At 40.0% G+C, this 19,972-nt stretch overlaps 1 protein-coding gene across 3 annotated transcripts; it reads left to right on the top strand.

The window, feature by feature from the left end:
* The first annotated feature begins 59 nt into the window (after window positions 1-59).
* Window positions 60-19,586, top strand: LOC117006326 (breast cancer type 1 susceptibility protein homolog). Of its 3 annotated transcripts, none has more exons than XM_033078701.2 (22): window positions 60-234; window positions 812-911; window positions 1,323-1,376; window positions 1,723-1,803; window positions 2,297-2,385; window positions 2,878-3,017; window positions 3,707-3,809; window positions 4,729-4,774; window positions 5,215-5,357; window positions 5,831-9,157; window positions 9,859-9,947; window positions 11,486-11,664; window positions 11,842-12,008; window positions 12,471-12,790; window positions 13,427-13,514; window positions 14,088-14,165; window positions 14,654-14,694; window positions 15,321-15,404; window positions 15,801-15,855; window positions 17,080-17,153; window positions 17,543-17,603; window positions 18,610-19,586. In XM_033078701.2, exons 2-22 carry the CDS (start codon window positions 832-834, stop codon window positions 18,711-18,713), a joined length of 5,403 nt encoding a protein of 1,800 aa, XP_032934592.1. In that variant the 5' UTR covers window positions 60-234; window positions 812-831; the 3' UTR covers window positions 18,714-19,586. The 3 variants fall into 3 exon arrangements, with proteins under 3 accessions (XP_032934592.1, XP_032934593.1, XP_032934590.1); XM_033078702.2 differs by having other exon boundaries at window positions 60-249; window positions 3,710-3,809; XM_033078699.2 differs by having other exon boundaries at window positions 60-249.
* The last annotated feature ends 386 nt before the right edge of the window (window positions 19,587-19,972 follow it).

Below are 19,972 nucleotides of genomic sequence, written 5' to 3'. Positions count from 1 at the left end.
GCGCACCGCCCCGCCGCCGCGGATTGGCTGCGCGCGGCGGGGCGGGAAGGGCGCGAAAGGCGGCGCGGGCTGAGGCGGAACGGGCCTGGCCCTGGTCTGGCACTGACACCACCGGCACTGACCTCTTCGGCACTGACTACACCGGCACTGACCACTTCGGAACTGACCACTTTGGTACTGACACCACCGGCACTGCCCACACCGGCACTGACCACTTCGGAACTGACCGCACCGGCACTGCTCGCTCCGGTACTGACCCCACCGGCGTTGCCCTGACGCTGCCCGCTCCGGCGCTGCCCGCGCTCCCTCCGCCCGTACCGGGACCCTTCGCCTCCCCCCGCCTTCAGGCCTCGCTGCAGGGCCGCTCCCGAGCTGCCGCCGCGGGAAGCTCGGGCGGTTTCTCTTTGTTTTCAGGATTTGCGGTGTTTGCTGTGGGGTCTGACCTGCTCTGGCCCGTGTGGGCCCGCCCAGGCTCCTTTCCATGAGCTTCTCCCTCTTTGCCTGCATTTCCCCCTCCCAAGCCCCCAGCTCGCTGTTCTGTGCTCTGCGCCCTCGCTGAGTTTCACCCGAACGTTTCTCTGGGCGCTCCTTTGGGTACGAGACACTCGAGAGGTTTGAACTGGAGGTTCAGAGTAAGAACCCCTCATTACTGCAGAGTTTTAATAAAAACAGCGCCGTGTTTGGTACCAGAACAGCGCCGTGTTTGGTGCCATTCTGCAGTTACAGCAGAGCTGTGTGGGAGCGCAGTCATGGGACACAACAGATTTTTTTGCAGGAGCAAAACTGGTAATTTTTTTTTTTTTTTCTGTAGGCTAATTTTGGATATGAAGGATGGACTTCTCAGTGGTTACTATTGGACAAGTGCAAAATGTGCTTTCAGCTATGCAGAAGAATTTGGAGTGCCCTATATGGTATGTCAGGGAAAAATAATCAGTATAGTTAATTTTTTTTAAATTTTTTTTTTCTCATTTCTTTAAAAATGCTTTGTTAGTTCTGTGGCTTACCAGAAACAAAAGAGATTTGTACTTAGGACTAAACATATTGATGTTTTGTAAGGCTCAAATGAGAAAGTGCAAGAAAAAACTTGTATTTTGCTCTTATGTTCTAGTAAATTTTGCTTTTCTATTAAAACCTGAATGTGTGAGTCCTCTATTCAATGAGGGGTAAAAATGTATGTAATTGTGGAGTTTTGTCCCTTGTCCCTGAAAGGTAAATGTAGTTCTTTAATGCAAGCAGATGCTGAAGTAGCAAAGGTTCTGGTTGGAGTCTGGCTCCTCAGTGTCCAAAACCTCAGTGCTTTGTTTTTGTTTCCCTTTTTGTAGCTTGGATGTGGTACAAGAGCCCGTTTCAACAAAATGTGATCACATATTCTGCAGGTAGGTTTGAAAACTTGCAAGTGCAATGCAGTTTTTAATTTCCATATATAATTGGTTTGGGTTTATAATTTCTAATTCTATGCATATAGGTTTTAAATGCTATATATGTTTCTTCAGTGCTAATCATGTGTATGCTGTGTTTTGATAACTTCATGCATAGCTACTGGAGGGGAGAACTCAATTCTGTAGAAGAGAGAACTGCAGCTTGCAAATGTGTCAAATTAACTCACTGTACCACCAGACCAAGAATGCATACTTGATTCACTCAGTGCTGAATGTGCATACTCACTTTTAGGGAAAATAATATCCTTCTCTTGTTATTATCACAAGTGTTCTTTCTTTCTAGGTTCTGCATGTTCAAACTTCTCAGCAAAAAGAAAAAAGGTGTGGTGGAGTGTCCTCTGTGTAAGACTGAAGTTACCAAGAGGTGAGGAATGTAAGGAGCTGGAGGATGAGGTGTTTGAACTCTGAGGAAAGACTAATAATAGGTTTAAAATATATTAGCATAGGACTGGAATACAGAAGAAAAGATGTTTTTTTAAGTAAGCTGTCTATTTGTAAAGGAATAAATGTAGTGTTTTTCCTCAATGTGAGCTTTTTCCAGGTGATCACACCTCTCTTAACAAATGTTTGTGCTATCTTGGTATTTAATCCTTGCTGCTTTCTCTCTACTAAACCTATATGAGAAAATGATATATTCACTTTTGTGATAGTTCCAATTCCCATAGGGAAGGGTTGTTTGGGGGAATTGTGTTGTTATTCCTTGGCAACATTTTCTTGTCTTATCTTCCACTTTGGACTTTTACCCCTTTTGTGGTTCAGCCAAAATTCTAGAAATATTTATAATTATTGTACAAATATTTATCCTGTAAACGAACAGGAGATCATTTGTCTTAACTGAAGTTCTGATATTGTTTCAGAAGTCTGAAAGAAAATTCCAAATTTAAGCAACTAATTGAAGGATTGTTGGAAACTATCCATGCTTTTGAGCTTGACACTGGAGTGAAGTGTAAGTGTTGTGAATGTATGCCCCCAATTTTTTTTTTAAATAAGGTTTTGACACAGTCATGATTATTTACAAGGTAACCCATTTACTGTGCAGTAATAAATATGGGTAGAATTATCAAAAAGTGGTTTTTCTTGGATGTAGAAACATAAGTTCCATGAAGTTTCCAAGATTTTCTTGGAAAAATGTCTTGAACAGTTTTACTGTGTGTGTTTGTTGGTATATCAGATGTTTAATCTGTAGCTGTGAGGAAAAGTCCTGCTTTTAATTATGCCCAACCTTGAAGTTTTAATTTGTTCAACAGTCTCAGAATGCTTAGAAAGAATAATCAGACTAGTAACACAGCAAGATTTCTTTCTTGGCTAAACCTATTTTAGCTGTATATGCACTAAGGGCACAGAGTCTACAAAGGTCTGTTTCATTAATATATAATACTTGAGTCATACTCAGTGTAAAAAATACTTTTTTTTTTTTTTACCTAATAATATCTTCTAGTTTTAAAGAGTCACCACTTTGCTCAAGCATCCACAGAAGCTGCTGAGTCCCTGTGTAAAGAAAGCTCTGTCATCCAAAGCAGGGGCTTCAGGAACAGGAGAAAAAGTGCTAAAGGCAATGGGCAAGAAAACATCACCTTGGTAACTGTTCTTTTCCCATTTTATTTTTGTGGATTGTTTAAAAAATGTATTTGGAATGTGTGTATGTGCATACACATAAAAGATGAAGTAGGAGATTTTGGGTTGATCTCAGATTGTTGTTGGACCTGAGTGATATTCTGGACAAGGACATCTTTATATTTTTGTCTTCTTAACCTACTTGAGAAAGATGTTTGCATAAAATGACCTGAACTTACACATAATATTGCCATAATACAGTCTGTTACTGAAACTAGGGTTGAAAACTTGTTCCAGCTGCTTGTTACATGAGGCTACCTGCCTATTGTAGGGTTTTTATCTTTTTAGGGCTAAGATCATAACTGTGCCTTAGGATTCCTAAGGCATTACCCAGCTTGGGGTAATTGTGACTCTCCATGACATGTTGTTTCTGTTTTCATCTGCTTAGTGCTGAATAGAATGTTAGACAATACAGAATGCAAGATCAAACTGTTAATGATTTGATCTGTTAAATGCATGATACCTTGTTTCTATTGACACATTTAATTACTGGTGTCAATATGATAAATTACTTTTATTGTACTGAGCACAGAAGCTACCAGTGCATATGAACTAAGCACTTAAATCAGCCCCCTGTTAAAGTTTAAATAGCTATGAATTTTGTTTAATACCCCACTGCTGTAAATAACTATTCCTTTCTGTTTTCCTGTCAGCAGGAAGCCAGTGTGAATATTCAGCTTACAGATGCCAAGATGTGTCACCCAAGAAACAAACCCCAGAAATCTGATTCTCTAAAGGGTACTTATATAGACTTTGGTAAGATCTGTTGTAAATCCACACTAATTAATCCAATGTACAATGCTTGCAAAGTAATGAAAGGTGATTATGCTCAAATTCTTTATAAGCACTATTTTCTCCTTAACACCCAAAATGGCAACAAAGGGACAAATTATGGACAATTCCATGTTGGTAAATCAAAAGGGGTTTTAACATAGTTTATTATATCATGGCAAATAATGCTGCTGTAGTGAGCCCTTAAGCCTTGGTGTACAAGATCCAGAGAAGGTGTTTACAGGTGTGCAAAAAATTACAGCTGTTACAGCTAAAGGTAGCCACTGTTTTCTGAAAAATACTAAGCTTGTCACCAGTGCTTGAGATAAGAATGAAATCTATTTGAATGTTAATATTTTTTTGCTATCTGTCCTAGCTTTTCAGAATTTTATTTTATCTGGTGTTGACTGTTGTGAGAAACGAGACAGATGCCATGCATAGCTTTGTTTTTGCCATGCTGTTCCTTCAAGGAAGGAAATGCTGCTTTTAACAGGTAGTTTGCTTCCTCACTTTTTCCCTTATTGCATCTGCCAGGATCAAAGGATCTGTGAGAGACATTTGAATATATTTCTCTGACTTCCAGCTCAAAATTCTAAATACTAGTAGCTGTTTTGTGTATAAATTTAGAAATTAGAAAGTAACTTTTAGCTAATTAATTCTTAGATATCAGTCTGTTACCAGTCACTGTATTTAAACTCAGTTTTATGCTGGAGACATGTAGTTATACATAGAAATCATTATAATTAGGTAAATACTTCACAACTGAACTTGATTTCATCTGCTAAAAGTTGAAAGCATCTAACTGTAGAAAGGAGTAGGCATGTGTGTGATGATAACCACTGAATCAGGCAAGTCACCTTCCTCTGAATCATTCCAACCAGAGTAACAGATGATTTGTTTTCAGGCTCTGAATCATCTGAAGAGTTTGTTAAACAGGCAAGCAAAACTGGGTAAGTAAAGGTGATTAAGGAATTCATATTTTCTAAAGACAGTAGTTCAATATTCTCATTTCCTCTGTTCTGGTTTCTTATAGGACTGATATAATTCTTAAGCTGACAAGTGGTTTCCAGCTTTGAAGGCATTAGGGTAGAATGGGTTGCTGAATTCCAGCAGTTTGCAATATTGCACACTTTGAAACTGTTTTCTAAATGGTTTGTTGAGGACATAGATTTTCCATAGAAAAGTGCTTTAGAAAGTAAATGCTAAATTCAGGATTGCAAGAGAGAATCTTTCGAAGAAATGGCTTGAAACTGTTGTAGTGAATGTCAATCATGCAGCTTGACTTCTCCAGAAACTATTTCAGAGACCAAAAAGGGAAAAATAAGTATCATCTTCTATTCTGTCTATTATGGTTTTATCTATAATGAAAGTAGATTTCCTTTCCCAACAGGTTTGAAGAGAAAGGACCAGTACAGGTTTCTTCTGAAGGAAGGCTGAAAGAACTTGAGAGTGCTGAGAAAGGGAATGAAAATTCTTGCAGTGCACAGCCTGACAAGCCGTGTGCCAAAGAAATAATGCTACCAAATGTCCCAGGTGTGTTGATGTTTTGGTGACAAAGGTGATTAAGCTTGAAAGAGACCACAAGTTAATTTTTTTTCACATTATTACATATATATATATATATGCTTGCAGTCTTGTATAATGCAGTTCTGTTGATGCCTACAGCTAATACAAGACTGCTCCTGTAGCCTAAATACTTAAAATGTGGCTGTTCTATGCACAGGAACAGAAAGAAAAAAAAGTTAATTTGGTCAAAGTACAAAACTTAATCTATTCTGCATGAGCCATATTACACATGAAAAAGCACTGGATGGTAATTCATGTAAGAATTTAGAAGAACATGTAATATGATCTTTCTGCCTTTCTCTAGAGGGAGATTTGTGCAGTGTAATATTCTGGTTAGGGGGGAAGTAAGAGCAGTTCTTTTAAAACAAAGTAGCCATTAAGCTTGTTGTTGTGCTTGTAAAATAGAGGTTAATAATTTATTATACCTGTAAATCTAACAGGTGAAAGTGATTTCTCAAAGGAATGCTTGAGCAAGAAAAGCACTCAGAGCACCACTGAATGTGCCAAACCTGACCAAGTGAATGTGACTGAATGCCAGAGTTCTCCTTTAAAAGTTCTTGCTGTAGCCCTGCTCCCAGAGCAGTGTGGCAGAACAGGTGATGCCAGTCCCACAGGGAATGGGGACACATCATTCTTTAAGAACACAGAAGAAATGAATGAACAGCAAACCCAGCACAACAGTGCAAACCAAGAGTTTGATTTAGAAGATAGCTCAGAGAGCAGGCTGGATAAAAGCAAGGAAATGGAGGCTGATGTACAAAGTGTGGAAGCTGTAGAGGCTGAACCTGAGAATGACTCTTTTCATGACCAAGAACTGCCTCTGGAGAAGCTGCCTCAGCCAGAGACTCCCCACTCTGCCTCCCCAAACAAAGTCTCCAAGAAGAGACTGAAGCAGAGCATTCAGAAAGTCAACGAATGGTTTTCAAAAAGCAATGAGATTTTGTCTTCTGGTTCTTCCCTGGATGAATCTGCTGCATCAGCTGATGTTTCAGGTGAAGGAGATCTGTGTTTGTCAGACAAAGAGTCCTGTATTTCAGAAAAAACTGACCCTATGGCAGATTCCATGGAAATTGCAGCAGTGGAAGGAAAAAAGAGGCAGTCAAAACAAACAGCAGAAAGCATCAAAGACAAAATATTTGGAAGAACATACAAGAGAGGGAGGAAATCAAATCCCACTTCTACCTTGAGAAACATTTTGCCTACTGGGAGAAAGGAAGATGTGGCTGCTGATAAGTGCCTGAAGAATTTGAGCAAAGACAGACTCAAACGGAAGAGGAGGTCTGCCTGTGCCCTGCAACCTGAGGATTTCATCAAGAAAAAAGACACAGAGGAGGCAGATGGGGGAGCTCAAAGTGTTGATAGGGGCCTGGGAGATGCTGGAAAGAAAAGATGTGATGAAAGTGTTGCTGTTAATGAGAGTCACCTCTCTCAGAATAGAGCAGATAATCCTCTAACAGAGCTTGAGGAAGGAGGAGAATCCACAGGGAGGAAAGCTGCTGAGAATGTCACTGCCAGGCACTGTGATGGGGAACCAGAAATGCGGAACTGTGATCAGAAAAGCACCAAAAAAAGAGGCTCTGCAGCAAAAAGAAGCAGGCATTCTAGCAGAACTATGTGTTCTCTACAGTTAGTAGTGGATAGAGGCTCTGTTTTCCCTGATGCAGCTGAGCCACAGATTGACAGCTATCCAAGCAGTGGGGAGCCCAGGAAAGCTGACTCTGAGCAAAGTGCAGTCAGACGCAGCAAAAGGCTTCAGTTACTTTCTGAAGAAATGACAAAAGAAACAAGGAAAGGAGGAAAGGAAGCAAGAAAGAAGAACAGTGATCGTGGAAGGTCTGTCTCTGGAGACCAAAGGAAGGTGGCAGCTCACTCTGCTGAGTGCAAAGACCTGTGTGAGCCTCAGGATGAGCTGAGTCACAGGCCAGTCACTCATTTGGAGGGAGGTAATCTGGAAGCAGATAAAATGCAGGTTAGTCTAAAGAATTTACCTAGCACTGCAGAAACTGGAAAAAGTCTGTTCAGTCCTCCACATCAGCCTTCAAACTGTGGTTCCACTGTGCCTGATACAGGTTCTCAATGCAGTGAAATCCTGGGTAGCCCTCTCCTCCTCCAACTTCCTTCAGTGTCTGCTGGGCAAACTGCTTCTCACCAGACTGAAGAGGTGTCTGAATCACCTGCTGCTTGTCCCCAGGAGTGTGGGCATAATTCACACAGTGTTCCAGGGGACTTCAAAACTGAAAAGTTGCCAATGGCTGAAAATGTTTTGGAATTGACTAAGGAAGCTGAAGACAGTGACTTAGACACTCAGTACCTGCGAAATATATTCAGGCATTCGAAGCGCTCATCCTTCAGCCTTTTCCAGACTCCCAGGCAGGCACGTGCAGTGGAAGATCCTCCTCCTGAAACCTTCAATCTGTCATGTGCTGCTCAGGTAGAAAATGAGCCTAGCAAACAATTAGAACCAGAAAGCTTGCATGAGGAGAAAACAGCTGCTCAAAACTTGAGCCGGGTTTCTGAGAAAGAGAAGCTTAAGACTTGTGAGTCTGCCAGTGTTGGTCCTGTGCCTTGCTTTGCTGTCAGCACAGGAGAACACAGGGATGACATTTCACAGGCTGCAGAGGAAGGGACTCTGACACCAGCAAGAGCAGGGTCTGCTCAGACTGAGCACAAGAATGGATTGCTACAAGAAGAGCAGGACAATGAAAAGCCAGTGTCAAATGAGATAGGGATAGAAAGTGAGTTGAGACAGAATCCCATTGAAAGTGATGGAAGCCAGAGTGATCAGAGTAACACAGAGAAGCATGATTCCACTCAAAATTATTTAAACTCAGGCCAGGAAATCAGCTGCAGTTCAGAAAGCAATCAGGCAGGAAAGACTGAAGTTGTTGATGGCAAAGGACAAATTCTTCATTTTCAATCCACATCAGTGATTTGTCCTGCAACCTGTCAGCAAAACCCTGCTGAATTCAGCTGTGAAGTCACTGGGACAAAAAGTAGCAAAAGAAAAAGCAAACCTGTAAAAGGGAATGAAGAACAAGCAGCCCAAACTGTTAGCACAACAATGCCCACGTGTTCAGCTGCAGAAGCTCTGGAAGAGCCTGTCAGAGAGAATTGTGATCTTAGAGGTTTGTCTGAAACCCCTGATGGTTTACTGTGCTCTGACACTGATATTGAGGACACCAGTTTGTGTGAAACTGATAGGAAAGAGCAATCTGCAGTGTTTGTAAAAAGTGACAATGCCCTGGGGAAAGAACTGCACAATAGAAGTGCAAGTTCTGAGCCAGGATCTCAAGGTGTCCAAAGGTCTCGAAGACGAGTGCAGAAACTTCCATCTTCAGATGAGGAGTCCTGTGAGGATGAAGACTTACCATGCTTTCAGACATTAATCTTCAGCAAATCAGTAAGCACACCTTTGCAGACTAATAAACAAATGGCATCTTTGGTAGAGTGTCCAGTGAGTCCCAGTGTGCTGGCTCCCAGTGATGACAATATTGTGCAGAAAGTGCCTGAAGCTACCCTAAGCAATGAGTGTGTTTCACCAAGCCAGGAGTCAGAATACTCTGTCAACTTATTTTCTTCCCAGTCCAACATGTCTGAAGAATCACCTAATGGAGCACAAGAACTCAAGAAACATTTACCACAAGCTCATGAGTCCATACAAATGAGCAGTGTAAATGACAATAAAGAAACTTCTCAGAATTGCAGTGAAGGGCTGAAGACAACCAAAGATGAATGCCAGGAAGACCCAGACATGGGAGCAAACCTAGGTACAAACCAAGATTTTTCTCTCTGCAGCTGTGCTTATCATGTCCTTACACCAAGGTTTTGGTGTAAGTCAAAGTAGTAATCAAGGTTTTGGTGTAAGGTTTGGTTTGGAAACTTTGTTCTGTATTTAAGGGGTGCTTGCTCTTGTAGAAGAATGTATCAGCCTTAAACAATCAAACAAAAAACCTTCAGTGGTTTATGTCCTGAAAATTATGTTCTTCCACTTTTCTTTGTTCAGATCACAAGTGAACAGAGTGGGCACTAGAGCCTGAATGTCTGGTGGGAATTCCTGTTTGAGGGAAATGCTGGTTCTACTACTGCAATGTGATACTTGCATTGTCAGCAAAATTTCACAGCCTATCCAGGCTTTCTCCCCAGAGGAAATGTTTGTTGAAATTGGCTGTAGAATTTTGTAGTGAATATTTTGCCCTTTTTATGGCCTTTATAAATGTTTAGGACTCTTCCATCCCTGCTGAAACACTGAATTCTGCTTACTTTGTCATGTGTGTGACATGGTATTCTTGAAATGTTCACTTACAGGTGATCTGTCCAAACTTCAACATTTTCAAAACTTATTATTTAGTGTTACAGTTTTTGGTTCTCTAAAACCTCTACATGCTAATAGATTATGGATAGTGTTGGTTGGTTTGTTGTTTGGTGGGATTTTTTCTTTAACCCAGGGTTTTTTTCCACTTTCTTCAAGGTGAAGCTGGGTCTGTATCTGACAGTGAAATAAGTATTGTAGAAGATTCCTGTGAACCATTCTCTGTGGAGGAAATCCTCACCACCCAGGTGAGTGAGTTCATGCACTGAGTGCTAGAAGCAGCTTGCATTCAGGAGATAAGCAAGCACATGCAAGCTGTGAAGTCAATACAGTGCAAAACTTCTTTCATCATAATTCTTTGTCACTAAATTACTTCCAAAAGCATAATTAACGAGGAACTGTAGAGCTGCTTCTATGCCATTATTTGTCCAATTTTGCCTCTCCTGGTGACCTTACACTGCAATGGCCACAGCTTGTGATGTGCTGCTGGTTACAGGGCTTAATTGTGGGGGATGCTAATTAATGCATCTCCACACTTGTCCAATGCTGGAAATGTCAGCTCCCTGTATTTAAAAGCTTTAATCATAGGAATTTATAAGGATTTGGTGGTAAGGATTAGATTTGTTAGAATATGATGTTTACAAGCACAGAGACTTCACTGTGTAAAGATTAAATCAAATAATTCCATATTAGAATATTACAGATACAAGTCCCAACAGGCAGTGTCTAATGAAAGGTGTGTCCAGCAGTTTATTTTTGTCTGCTCTTAAAATCCTGAATGCAGCTCAGTGGCCTGACTTTATGTATTGAGTGATTTGGGCTGGGGGTTCCGTTGAGATTTAGGGGCTTGAGTTTTTTTGTTTTGCTTTGGGGTTTTTCTTTGTCCTATGTGACTTTAAATAAGTCTTAAGCCAACTCTCTCTTCAGCATTATCAGCCCTACAGGCTTTATGTATATCCAAAAAAAAGAATTTAATTTTTGTGTTTTGTGGGTGCTGCTTCTGTTTACAGCATCAGTGTAAAATGTGTCAGCTGGCAGGACATTGCTTCCTACTGGAGCTTCATGGAGATACTGGGATGTGGCCAGGCTGAAAGGGTTAATGCAGCATGGCTGGGGGATTTGGGGTTGAGGTGTGGTGAGGGTTTTCTGTTTGCTTGGGGATTTTCATGGGTTCAGTAACAAAGAGGCTCCACATGGTGCCAGTGCTGGAGCTACAAATGGAATATTCAGTACTGTGGAAATTGCTTCATCATGTAAAGGGAAGGGTTTGGGTTTTTAAAATGCCCTTTGGAACCCTGAGCTGTTCTTCTGAGGACCTGCCTATGGCATGTTTTTGATCATGTAATGTAATTTTTGAGGGAGAACATAAGAATATTATGAAACGTTTTAGTCCTTTACATAATCTTTGGGGCTTTTAGTAATGGTGGAAAATGAAGACTCAATTTAAAATTTAATAATGAACATCCTGGATTCAGCTACTAATGGAGTTTGGACAAAATTAATTTCAAATAAATTTGTGCAGGAGCTGTTTTCTGATTGATTAAACTCTAAGACATCTAAACTGAAATAACCTGAGTGGGAAAATGAGTGTGTGGTTGTTTGGGTGCTCTTGCTCCTGATGTGGGATGTGTGCACTGTTTGGTACAGTAAAAGCACCACAGTCACTTTTTGAACATGTGGCAAAAACTTAATTCAAAACTATTTTACTGTTTCTAATTTTCAAGTGTTTGCTGAAGAAATTAATCCTGAGTTTGCTTATGTTGGCATTCCTGTGCCTCCTTTGCAGCAAAAGAATGCTATGCAAAACAGCCTGAAAAAACTTCAGCAAGAAATGGCTGCACTTGAAGCAGTGCTGAAGCAGAATGGAAGTCAGAACTGTGAAGTTTTACCTGTCTGCAGGGAGCTGCCACCTTCCAGTACTGAAGGAGCATTTGAAATGGAGCAAACAAGGAAAGAAAAAAACAGGTCAATGATTTTGTTTGGAGTTTTGGGGTTTTTAATGTTTATTTCTTTATTTTTATTTTTAAAAAAATCCTAATTATCTCTGAGCTTCTGGGAAATTACAATAGTTTCACTGTTGCTGCATTTTTCTGATACTTAGAAGAGCAAAAGGGATATTAAAATCAATTTCCCTTTCTCAAGGTCTCCAGAATTGTTGCTTCCATCTTCTGAATCCTCTTTAACAAAGAGACCAGATCTGGAGAAAGGCCCTGAGTGTGACAGTGTTCTGAAGAACCAAACTCCCTCTGAAAAGACAAAACCTGAGCAGGAGGCAGTGCAAGAACACAGGCAGTGTCAGCTTGAAGCAGGTAACATTTAAGAGAAACCCAGAACACTTTGATTTCTGGTGGGTTTCTCCTGTTCTTTCCATGTTTTTACATATCAACAATATACAATTTTTTCCTGTAAATCCATGATTTTGATTTATATGTTCCTATCATTTTAAAAAGATGTTACTGCTTTGTTTGGTAGCTCAGCTCTGTGGCTGCCCATCAAATGGTGTGTGACAGCATTTTGACAGAAGTAGGAGTTTTTCTGTCTCACTTCTAAATTCAGACACTTTGACAAATATGCTGCTAAAGTTTCACTGGTGTTCTAAGTTGTCTTGCCTATAGGTCAGGAAAAAGTAATGATAGAGGCAAAGATGGAGTAATAAACACCAGGAGAGGAAATAACTGCAGAATTTAAACCTGAAAGAGGGCAACAACCTTTGCCATGACTGCAAGAAGGAGATGCAGTTTTCTCAATGAGTAATTTCTCTTTCCCTTCAGAAATTGCTGAGGAGCAGAAATCTGGGACCAGGCAAAACACTGCATCTATCTCATCAGCTCTTTTTGGAAATGTGAGCCAGGGTCCAGATCACCCTTCCTCCTCTCTAAGGCTTTTTACCCCTCAAACTGCAGAAACCCCAAGTGGGCCTGTGGTAGCTCAGAGCACTGATAAAAACCGTGGCCCAGGACACAAATTAAAGAGAAAGGAACCTCTACCTCTTCTACACAATGCAACTGGGAAAGAAAATGCTCCAAATCCAGTTGAGACCAAGAGGAAAGAAATGTCAATTGTGGCATCAGGTCTAAATCACAGTGAGCATGTAAGTAAATTTTAGAATTTTGAGATCACTAGTTAATAATTGCTGATTGCCCTATAGTCCTCAATCTCTAAGTACAATAAAACTAATCTGGCAGGAATTGCAGGTGAGTAATGCAGCAATTTAAGTCAACCTTTATCACTCCTAAAACTATGAGAGTGCTGTCTGCAATTTCACTGAGCACTGTTAAGCTTAGTGAAATTTGAACTTTTTAACTGATCCCTGGTGTGTGGGGGAAAAGCACATGATTCCAAAGCCAGAGGAGTTGGAGAAAGCCTTGGGGCTGGGGAGGGGCTGTGGGGGTGTTTGGTTCAGTCACTGTTCTCAGATGATGCTGCTTTACCCAAACTCTGATCCTCAGTGAGCATTTCTGTAATTCATTCTGAGTTGCTAATAAACCTGTTTCTGCACTCAGTGTCCAGAAGGATTTGGTTTTTGGGTTATAAAACACACACCAAGAGTGAAAACACACTTCAGCCTGTTGAATGGTGCCAAAACTGACTTAAAGAAAAATACATTCTGTGTGCCAACACATGAAACTGTTAAAGTAACTATCCTATTACATTTCACTTCTACAAACTGGGGCTGTTGGGGGGTTTAAAACTGTTTCTAACTATTATTTTCTTAACTACTTTTCAGTTGGTGGTCCAGAAGTTTGTGAAAAAAACTCAGAGCACTTTATCCAATCACATTACTGAAGGAACAACTCATGTCATAATGAAAACAGGTTTGTTGGGAGCTAGGGCACCAAACCCTCTATTGACAGAATTTTACCTTTAGGCTAACCAACAAACAGACAGGGCAGCAATAAATTTAATAAATTTGAGGAAAAGGCATTGATTGCTTTCTGTCTTAGAAGTTTTTTGTTTAAGCTTGTGGGTTTTCTCATTCTGTTTCACAGAATCAGTATGAGGGCAGTTTTCCCTTGTGTTATTGTTAATTGATATTTGTTTCTCCAGCTGCTGGGTTAATTTTCAGGTGTTGGCAGCACACCAGTGTGAATTAGTTCAGAACCAACCAAAAGGAAACCAAAACAGTTCCCAAAGAAGTCATGCTTTTTCTTATCTTTATTGATTAATTTTAAAAAGGGCTCACAAGTGGTGCATGTGATTCATTTCTGCTCATTTCCTTCAGTTTAGTAGAATCATGATATTGGATTTTTGGAATCTTTGTATAGCTTTGATATTTTGCTCCTGCACTTAGAAAAAAAAAAAAAAAAACATTTTCATACAAGTACCCTGACCTGTGGTTTTTTGGTAATGGCAAAATTAAAAGAGTTCTTGCTTTGTTTGCTCTGCAGATAAGGAGCTGGTGTGTGAAAGGACACTGAAATATTTCCTGGGCATTGCAGGAGGAAAATGGGTAGTGAGTTATCAGTGTATGTATAACTGGGTTGTTTTTTGTTTGGTTTTTTTTGAGATAAATGGTCTTTGCTCTTCTTCCATGAATGCAGTCTTCACTTGTTGCAGTAAAGAAAAAGGATCTCTTCATGTCTTGCCATCTGATTTTTGCAGTGCTTCTTCTAAATATTTTAAAAGAAATTAAAATTGAGAAGCACAAACAAACAGCAATGTCAAGCTTCTTACTTCTGTGTAAACTTTTTCTGCTTTCAGATAGCCACACTGAATTCCTCCCCACCATGGCAAAAGCCTTTTATCCCTCTTCATTTAAATCTTTGCAATGCATGGCATCAATTAGTGTAAAATTAGTAATATTTATAAATGGTAAAAAAATTCTTTAAGTACTTTTAGTATTCTTTTAGTATAAATACCTTCAATTTAATATAGCACTGAAGTTACAATACTGGTAGTGGAAGAACCTTTTTGCTGGATAAATGACTTTTCTTGTTCTGATCTTTTTATTTAGGGATAATTCAGTCTTTTAAAGAAGGAAGAATACTGGATGAGGTGGGTTTACCTTTTACCTTGAGTGAAATGTCAAGTGATTAAGTAATGATGTTACATGATGGACTCATGAGTTTGTTTGTATTGTATAGACCAACATTGTCTAAACATTTAATATGGAATTTTAGCTCTGAAACCTGGAGTTCTGTTTTTACCAAATGCTGGGACCAAAGGCCACACTTAGGCCCTGTGCATTTATTTGTGTTGAAGACATAATGAGCCCCTATTATTTTTTAACAGGTTATAGACATATTTTTATAGGTGTTTCACCTGATATTAATAGACTGTAGCATACAGCAAAAGATCTGTTCTTTGCTTAAGGAAATTATGTTATGTACAGGTAATTTCTATCAAATAAGACAATTAGAGTCTTGGAGTGTGCTGCTGCTTTTATTTAGTTTGCTAGACTACTACAGTTTGACTATAATTTGCTTCTTTAAAATTTTCCTGGTGCTGCAGGGGTTTCATTACTCCAGCATTTCTCTTGCAAAGCCTTTTAATTCATATTCTGAACACACTGAGAGGTTTTCAGTTCTGAAATCTGACATCTCTTCCTGTTTGGCAGCAGAGCTCTGACAGGAAAGTGTTCTCAGTCTGACTTGTGATTCCTTGCTTCTGTTCTGTTCCAGGAGAACTTTGAAGTTCGAGGAGATGTAATCAATGGGAGAAACCATCAAGGTCCTAAGAGGGCCAGACAGGCCCTGACTGAAAAGGTACAAACACATCAGGGATGCAAACTCCCCTGCTCTGACTGTGTCAGATATGTGCCTGTGCTGGCTGAGCACCTGAAACTTCTCCCAATTTCTCTGCTGTTCTGTACACACAGAGTTGTACAAATGAAGCATTTTTATACATGAGGGGTGACCTCTGTCAGCAGCAGAGCAGATATTCTGAAGCAGATATTCAGATATTCAGAGCAGATATTCAGACATTCTCACTAAGCTTGGAGTGAATGCTGCCCTTTTATAATGTAGGGTTGGTGGTCTTTGATATTCTTCTGGTTTGTGAAGTAGTCATAACTTGCTCACAAGCCCTGAAGTGCAGTGAAAACAGCATGTAAAGCACTTTAAAAACCCCATATGAACTCTAACATGTTCCTTGCTTTTCAGATCTTTAAAGACTTTGAGATCTGCTGCTGTGGACCTTTCACTGATATGACCACAGGTGTGTCACTTTAGTGGAGTGGGATGAATGGTTAACATAAAAAATATCTGGAGGGGCACTGTGCATTCACCAGAATTTTACATTTGACCTCTTCTTGGATAATTTTTTACCTCTTTTCCTTTTTAAAAATACTTACATGGGATAAGTGTAGGTAAATCATTTTATCCAATTCTGCCTCCAAATGGAAAGGAAATGTTGTTCTCTGTTGGATGTCCTCAGACAACCCCCTGGCAATTTTGCTGCATTTCAAACCAGGCCTTTTATCTAGTTTATCTGATTCTCTAGCACTGAAGGGAAAGCATTGATGTCATGCTGTTTGGTAATTGTTATTGATGCTCTTGATCACTCATATTTGAGCATTTTTTCTTCTTTTCTTCTGTCTTAGTAAACAGTTCCTAAGTTTCCTTTTTCTAGCAGTTGACACATCCTTATTGTAGCCTTCTGTCTATAGGAGCCAGTATTAAAAGTGGAACATGACAAAGCTTATATAATTATATAAAGTTATAACTTATATAAAGTTAATATAAAAAGAAAAATCTGTTCAGGATAGCTTAATTTTTTGACTTTTAAAATTTAATAAAATAGGTTACAAGTTTTTTAAAATTTAATTTATCATTTTTCTACCTAAAATATTTGTACTCAACTTCCCATTTTTGTGGCTTATTCAGCAGATACTTTCTGATTTGTCCAATATAATTTTATTTTTGACTGGTTGATACATACTCAAGTTTCTTGACATTTACAGTAATTGCTACAAAGGGTGCAGAGCTTTCACCTGCTGCAGTGATCCTCAATTGGAGCTCTTATGTTTGAGAGACTTAATCTTCTTCACTACCAATTCAACAAATTGGTGCAAATTAAGTACATTGGCTACTTTTGTTAATGAGAGATAATCACAGTTCTAACTTTGTTTTTAATTTTCATCTCATCTCTTGCATCCTTATGATAAGTGGAAATAAATTGTGAGTGTTTTGGGCATGTGTTCAGGGTTTTGTTTTGTGCAGACCTGTCTGGGGGGTGAGGGAGGAGTGAGCTGATGTTCCCTAGCAGGTTTGGAAGTGAAAGGATTTTTTTTTTTTTTTTTTTTTTTTATTCAGAGGCTCACATCTCTTTCAAATGATGTTGGTTTGTGAATTGGAACAAACACACAAGGACTTAGGGAATAGTGTCAGCTTCAATGAGACACAAAACACTGAGCTAACTGATTTCATCTGATTTCTTCAGAGCATCTGGAGTGGATGGTGGAGCTCTGTGGTGCCTCTGTGGTGAAGCAGCCTGACCTGTTCTCACACACAGCAGTAAGTGCTGAGGAGTTTTTACTCTCTCCCAGTTTCCAGAGCTGTCTGCACAGCCTGGCAGTGCCCCTTGGTTGGCCTGGCCAGGCTCCCTCATAGTAGAGAAATTAGTGTTGGCCAGGTCACTAATTTGTCTTGAAATTAGCACTGAGCTTCCCTTTCCAGCTCCAAAAGCCTTTTTAGTGACTGAGTATAGTCACAGAATTTCTGGAGAGAAATCACAGCAGAATCTCAGGAACTAATGTCTTTTCCCCTCTAGTTAAATTCCTCTCTGAAGTGAAACTCAGAAGCAGAATTAGCCCAGTTATTGCTCTCTGTGAATAGATATGAGAGTGAGAATTATGTAAGGACAGACAATAATAGCATTTTTATTTTGTATCTTAAAATCCTAGAATTCTACTGCTGTTGTGGTTGTGCAGCCAGATGCTTGGAAGGAAAACATGGATTTCAGAGGTAAAGCAACACTGTCCTGAGCTGCTTTCTGATACACATTGAGTGTCTTTATCACATCTGTCCTTTTAATAGCTAAATATCAGAGAGGGTTGTAGAGAAATCAAAACTACAGCATCTGGAGATGGAAGTATGTCTTGTAAGAAAAGTCTAGAAGGACAAAGTATGCTGTCTCAAAAACCAGCAATAGCCTTAAAAGCTTCTCTGGCAGACAAAAACTATTGCCTCAGTTGTCCTCTGTGTATCCTCAGCTCTACAGAAACTTTTCTAATTGAATAGTTTTTAAAAGGTGGGGAAGGGTGTCCTTGGAGGACCAGTAAAATCTAGGAGAGAGCCTCAGATGGAAAAAGATTCCCTTGGTCTGAAGAGGTCATGTAAAAAAGCCTTAACAGATGGAGTTTGGGATTTTTTTTTTTTAAGCAAAATGCTCAGGAGAGACTTTGAAGGTGCAAGTGTTCCAGCCTGCTCAGAGACAGGGGGTTCTGGGAGGAATGGGAGCTGTTGAGGCTGCACTGAAGTCCAACAAAACAGTGGAGCAGGATGGTGATGTAAAAAACCCAGCTGTTTCCATGGCACTGGAAAAATGAGAAAATAAAAAGATCCTGGAATGAGGAAGAACACTCTGAAAACACTTCAATAATTTTCTGTTGCTTCTGCCTTAATAAGACTCATTGCTTGTCACAGACTCACTGTGTCTGGGCAGACAGGAACCAAAGCTCTCACTGAGATCCCAAATTAAAAGATAACAAGTGCAGTTGTTGTTTTTAGTGTTTCTGTGGTGGTGCTCACTGCTTCCTGCTCTGCCAGTCCCACAGAGCTCTGGAGCAGCAGCATTGCTGCCTTGCTGGGGGGTGGGAGTGCCACATCTGCTTCACACTTCTGCTCTTTATCATTTGAAAATGCCACAGATAAGGCCAACAGCTTGTTCTGAGAGATCAGTGGGCTCACCTTTAGCTTGTTTGGAGTGCCTGATAGCAGCTGCAGCTTTGTTTGTGTCTTTGTCTTGCAGCAATCCAGCAGCAGAGCCGTGTTGCCCTGGTAACTCGGGAGTGGGTCCTGGACAGCGTGGCTTGCTACCAGTGCCAGGAGCTCGGGGCTTACCTCATGTCCTGAGGGTGAGCTGCTCTCCCTAATGACAAAATTCCTTACACAACCTCAAGGAGGAATTGTTCTTTAAAGCTTTATGTTAACATAAAGAACTATGGGATTATAAATGTTAAATTTTACAAGTTGGAAAATGTAGTATTTGGCCTCCTCAGAGAAATGGTGATGTGTTGTTTGCCACTGCAGCCAGTTTGTTTAGATACTTGGGAGCATTTTGGAGACAGTTTGTAAGAGGATTATTGGGCTCAGGGTTTGAATTTAAACATACCTGCACTTTGGAGCCACCTCCATATTTTCATTTTGCTTAAATACAAACCCTGAATACTATTTTGTGATGATTAATGCATCAGCCTTGGCCATTGATTGATTATGGTTGTGTGGAAAACTCTACAAACAACTTTCCTGTTGTGCCAACTCACCCTAACCAGAAACACTGGCCACAGGTATGGTCACCAGAAGGGCAATGATTGAGACCAGAGGCAGGATGTAAAAGCAGGAACCTGCAGCAGTGCTGGGCTGATTTCTGTGTGTGTGGCACTGTGGAAGGATAATGAACAGATGCATTTTAGTATCCTGGTGACCCATGATAAGCCCAATAAGAATCTGCTTCTAATAGTCCCTGCTTGCAAAATGAGGCTGCAAAGAAATTGGTTTTTTTTATGAAAGAAAAGATCTTCCTTGTTTCTGTTGCCAAGCAATTCAATTTCATACCTAATTTTGTACTTTGAGAGCAGAACTGCTTGTTTAAAAAGAAAAAAAAATTGTAGCTAAGTTCAGTAAATTGTTTTCTGATAAGATGCTGCTGTCTTAGAAAGTTACAGAAAGTATGTTTGTAAATATTTGAATGCACAAAAGAAATAAAATTATTTTAGCAAGTATTTACCTAATTGTTAACTTTTATGTGAACCAGTCCCTCAGTCTCTGCATCAAGGCATGTGTGAAAAAATACTTCAGTCCAACCTCCTGAAATGGGGAAAGAAGTGGAGACTTAATAGAGAAAGTAAAAAAAATGTAAAAGAGAATTTCAGAGATGCAATCAGAATTGCAATTGCTATCAATCAGGGGAGTGGATGTGTTATCAACTTCCTTGCAGCTGCCAAGTGCAGGTAGGCTGATCAAGCATTGCTGCTGGCACTGTCAGAGCTGGAAGCACTTGCTCAGCTGCCACACTCTGCTGTTTCCTTCTGTGTGACAATATTCCATAACTACCAGCACAGCCTCACTTTCAGCCTGCTGCTCTCTTATCTCCACAGCCCATGCTGGCACTG

Source organism: Catharus ustulatus, chromosome 23 (assembly GCF_009819885.2).
Source record: "Catharus ustulatus isolate bCatUst1 chromosome 23, bCatUst1.pri.v2, whole genome shotgun sequence".
In the NCBI taxonomy this organism is placed as follows: Eukaryota; Metazoa; Chordata; class Aves; order Passeriformes; family Turdidae; genus Catharus; species Catharus ustulatus.
Note: the sequence above shows the minus strand (reverse complement) of the source record. Positions and strands in the feature narration are given on the sequence as shown.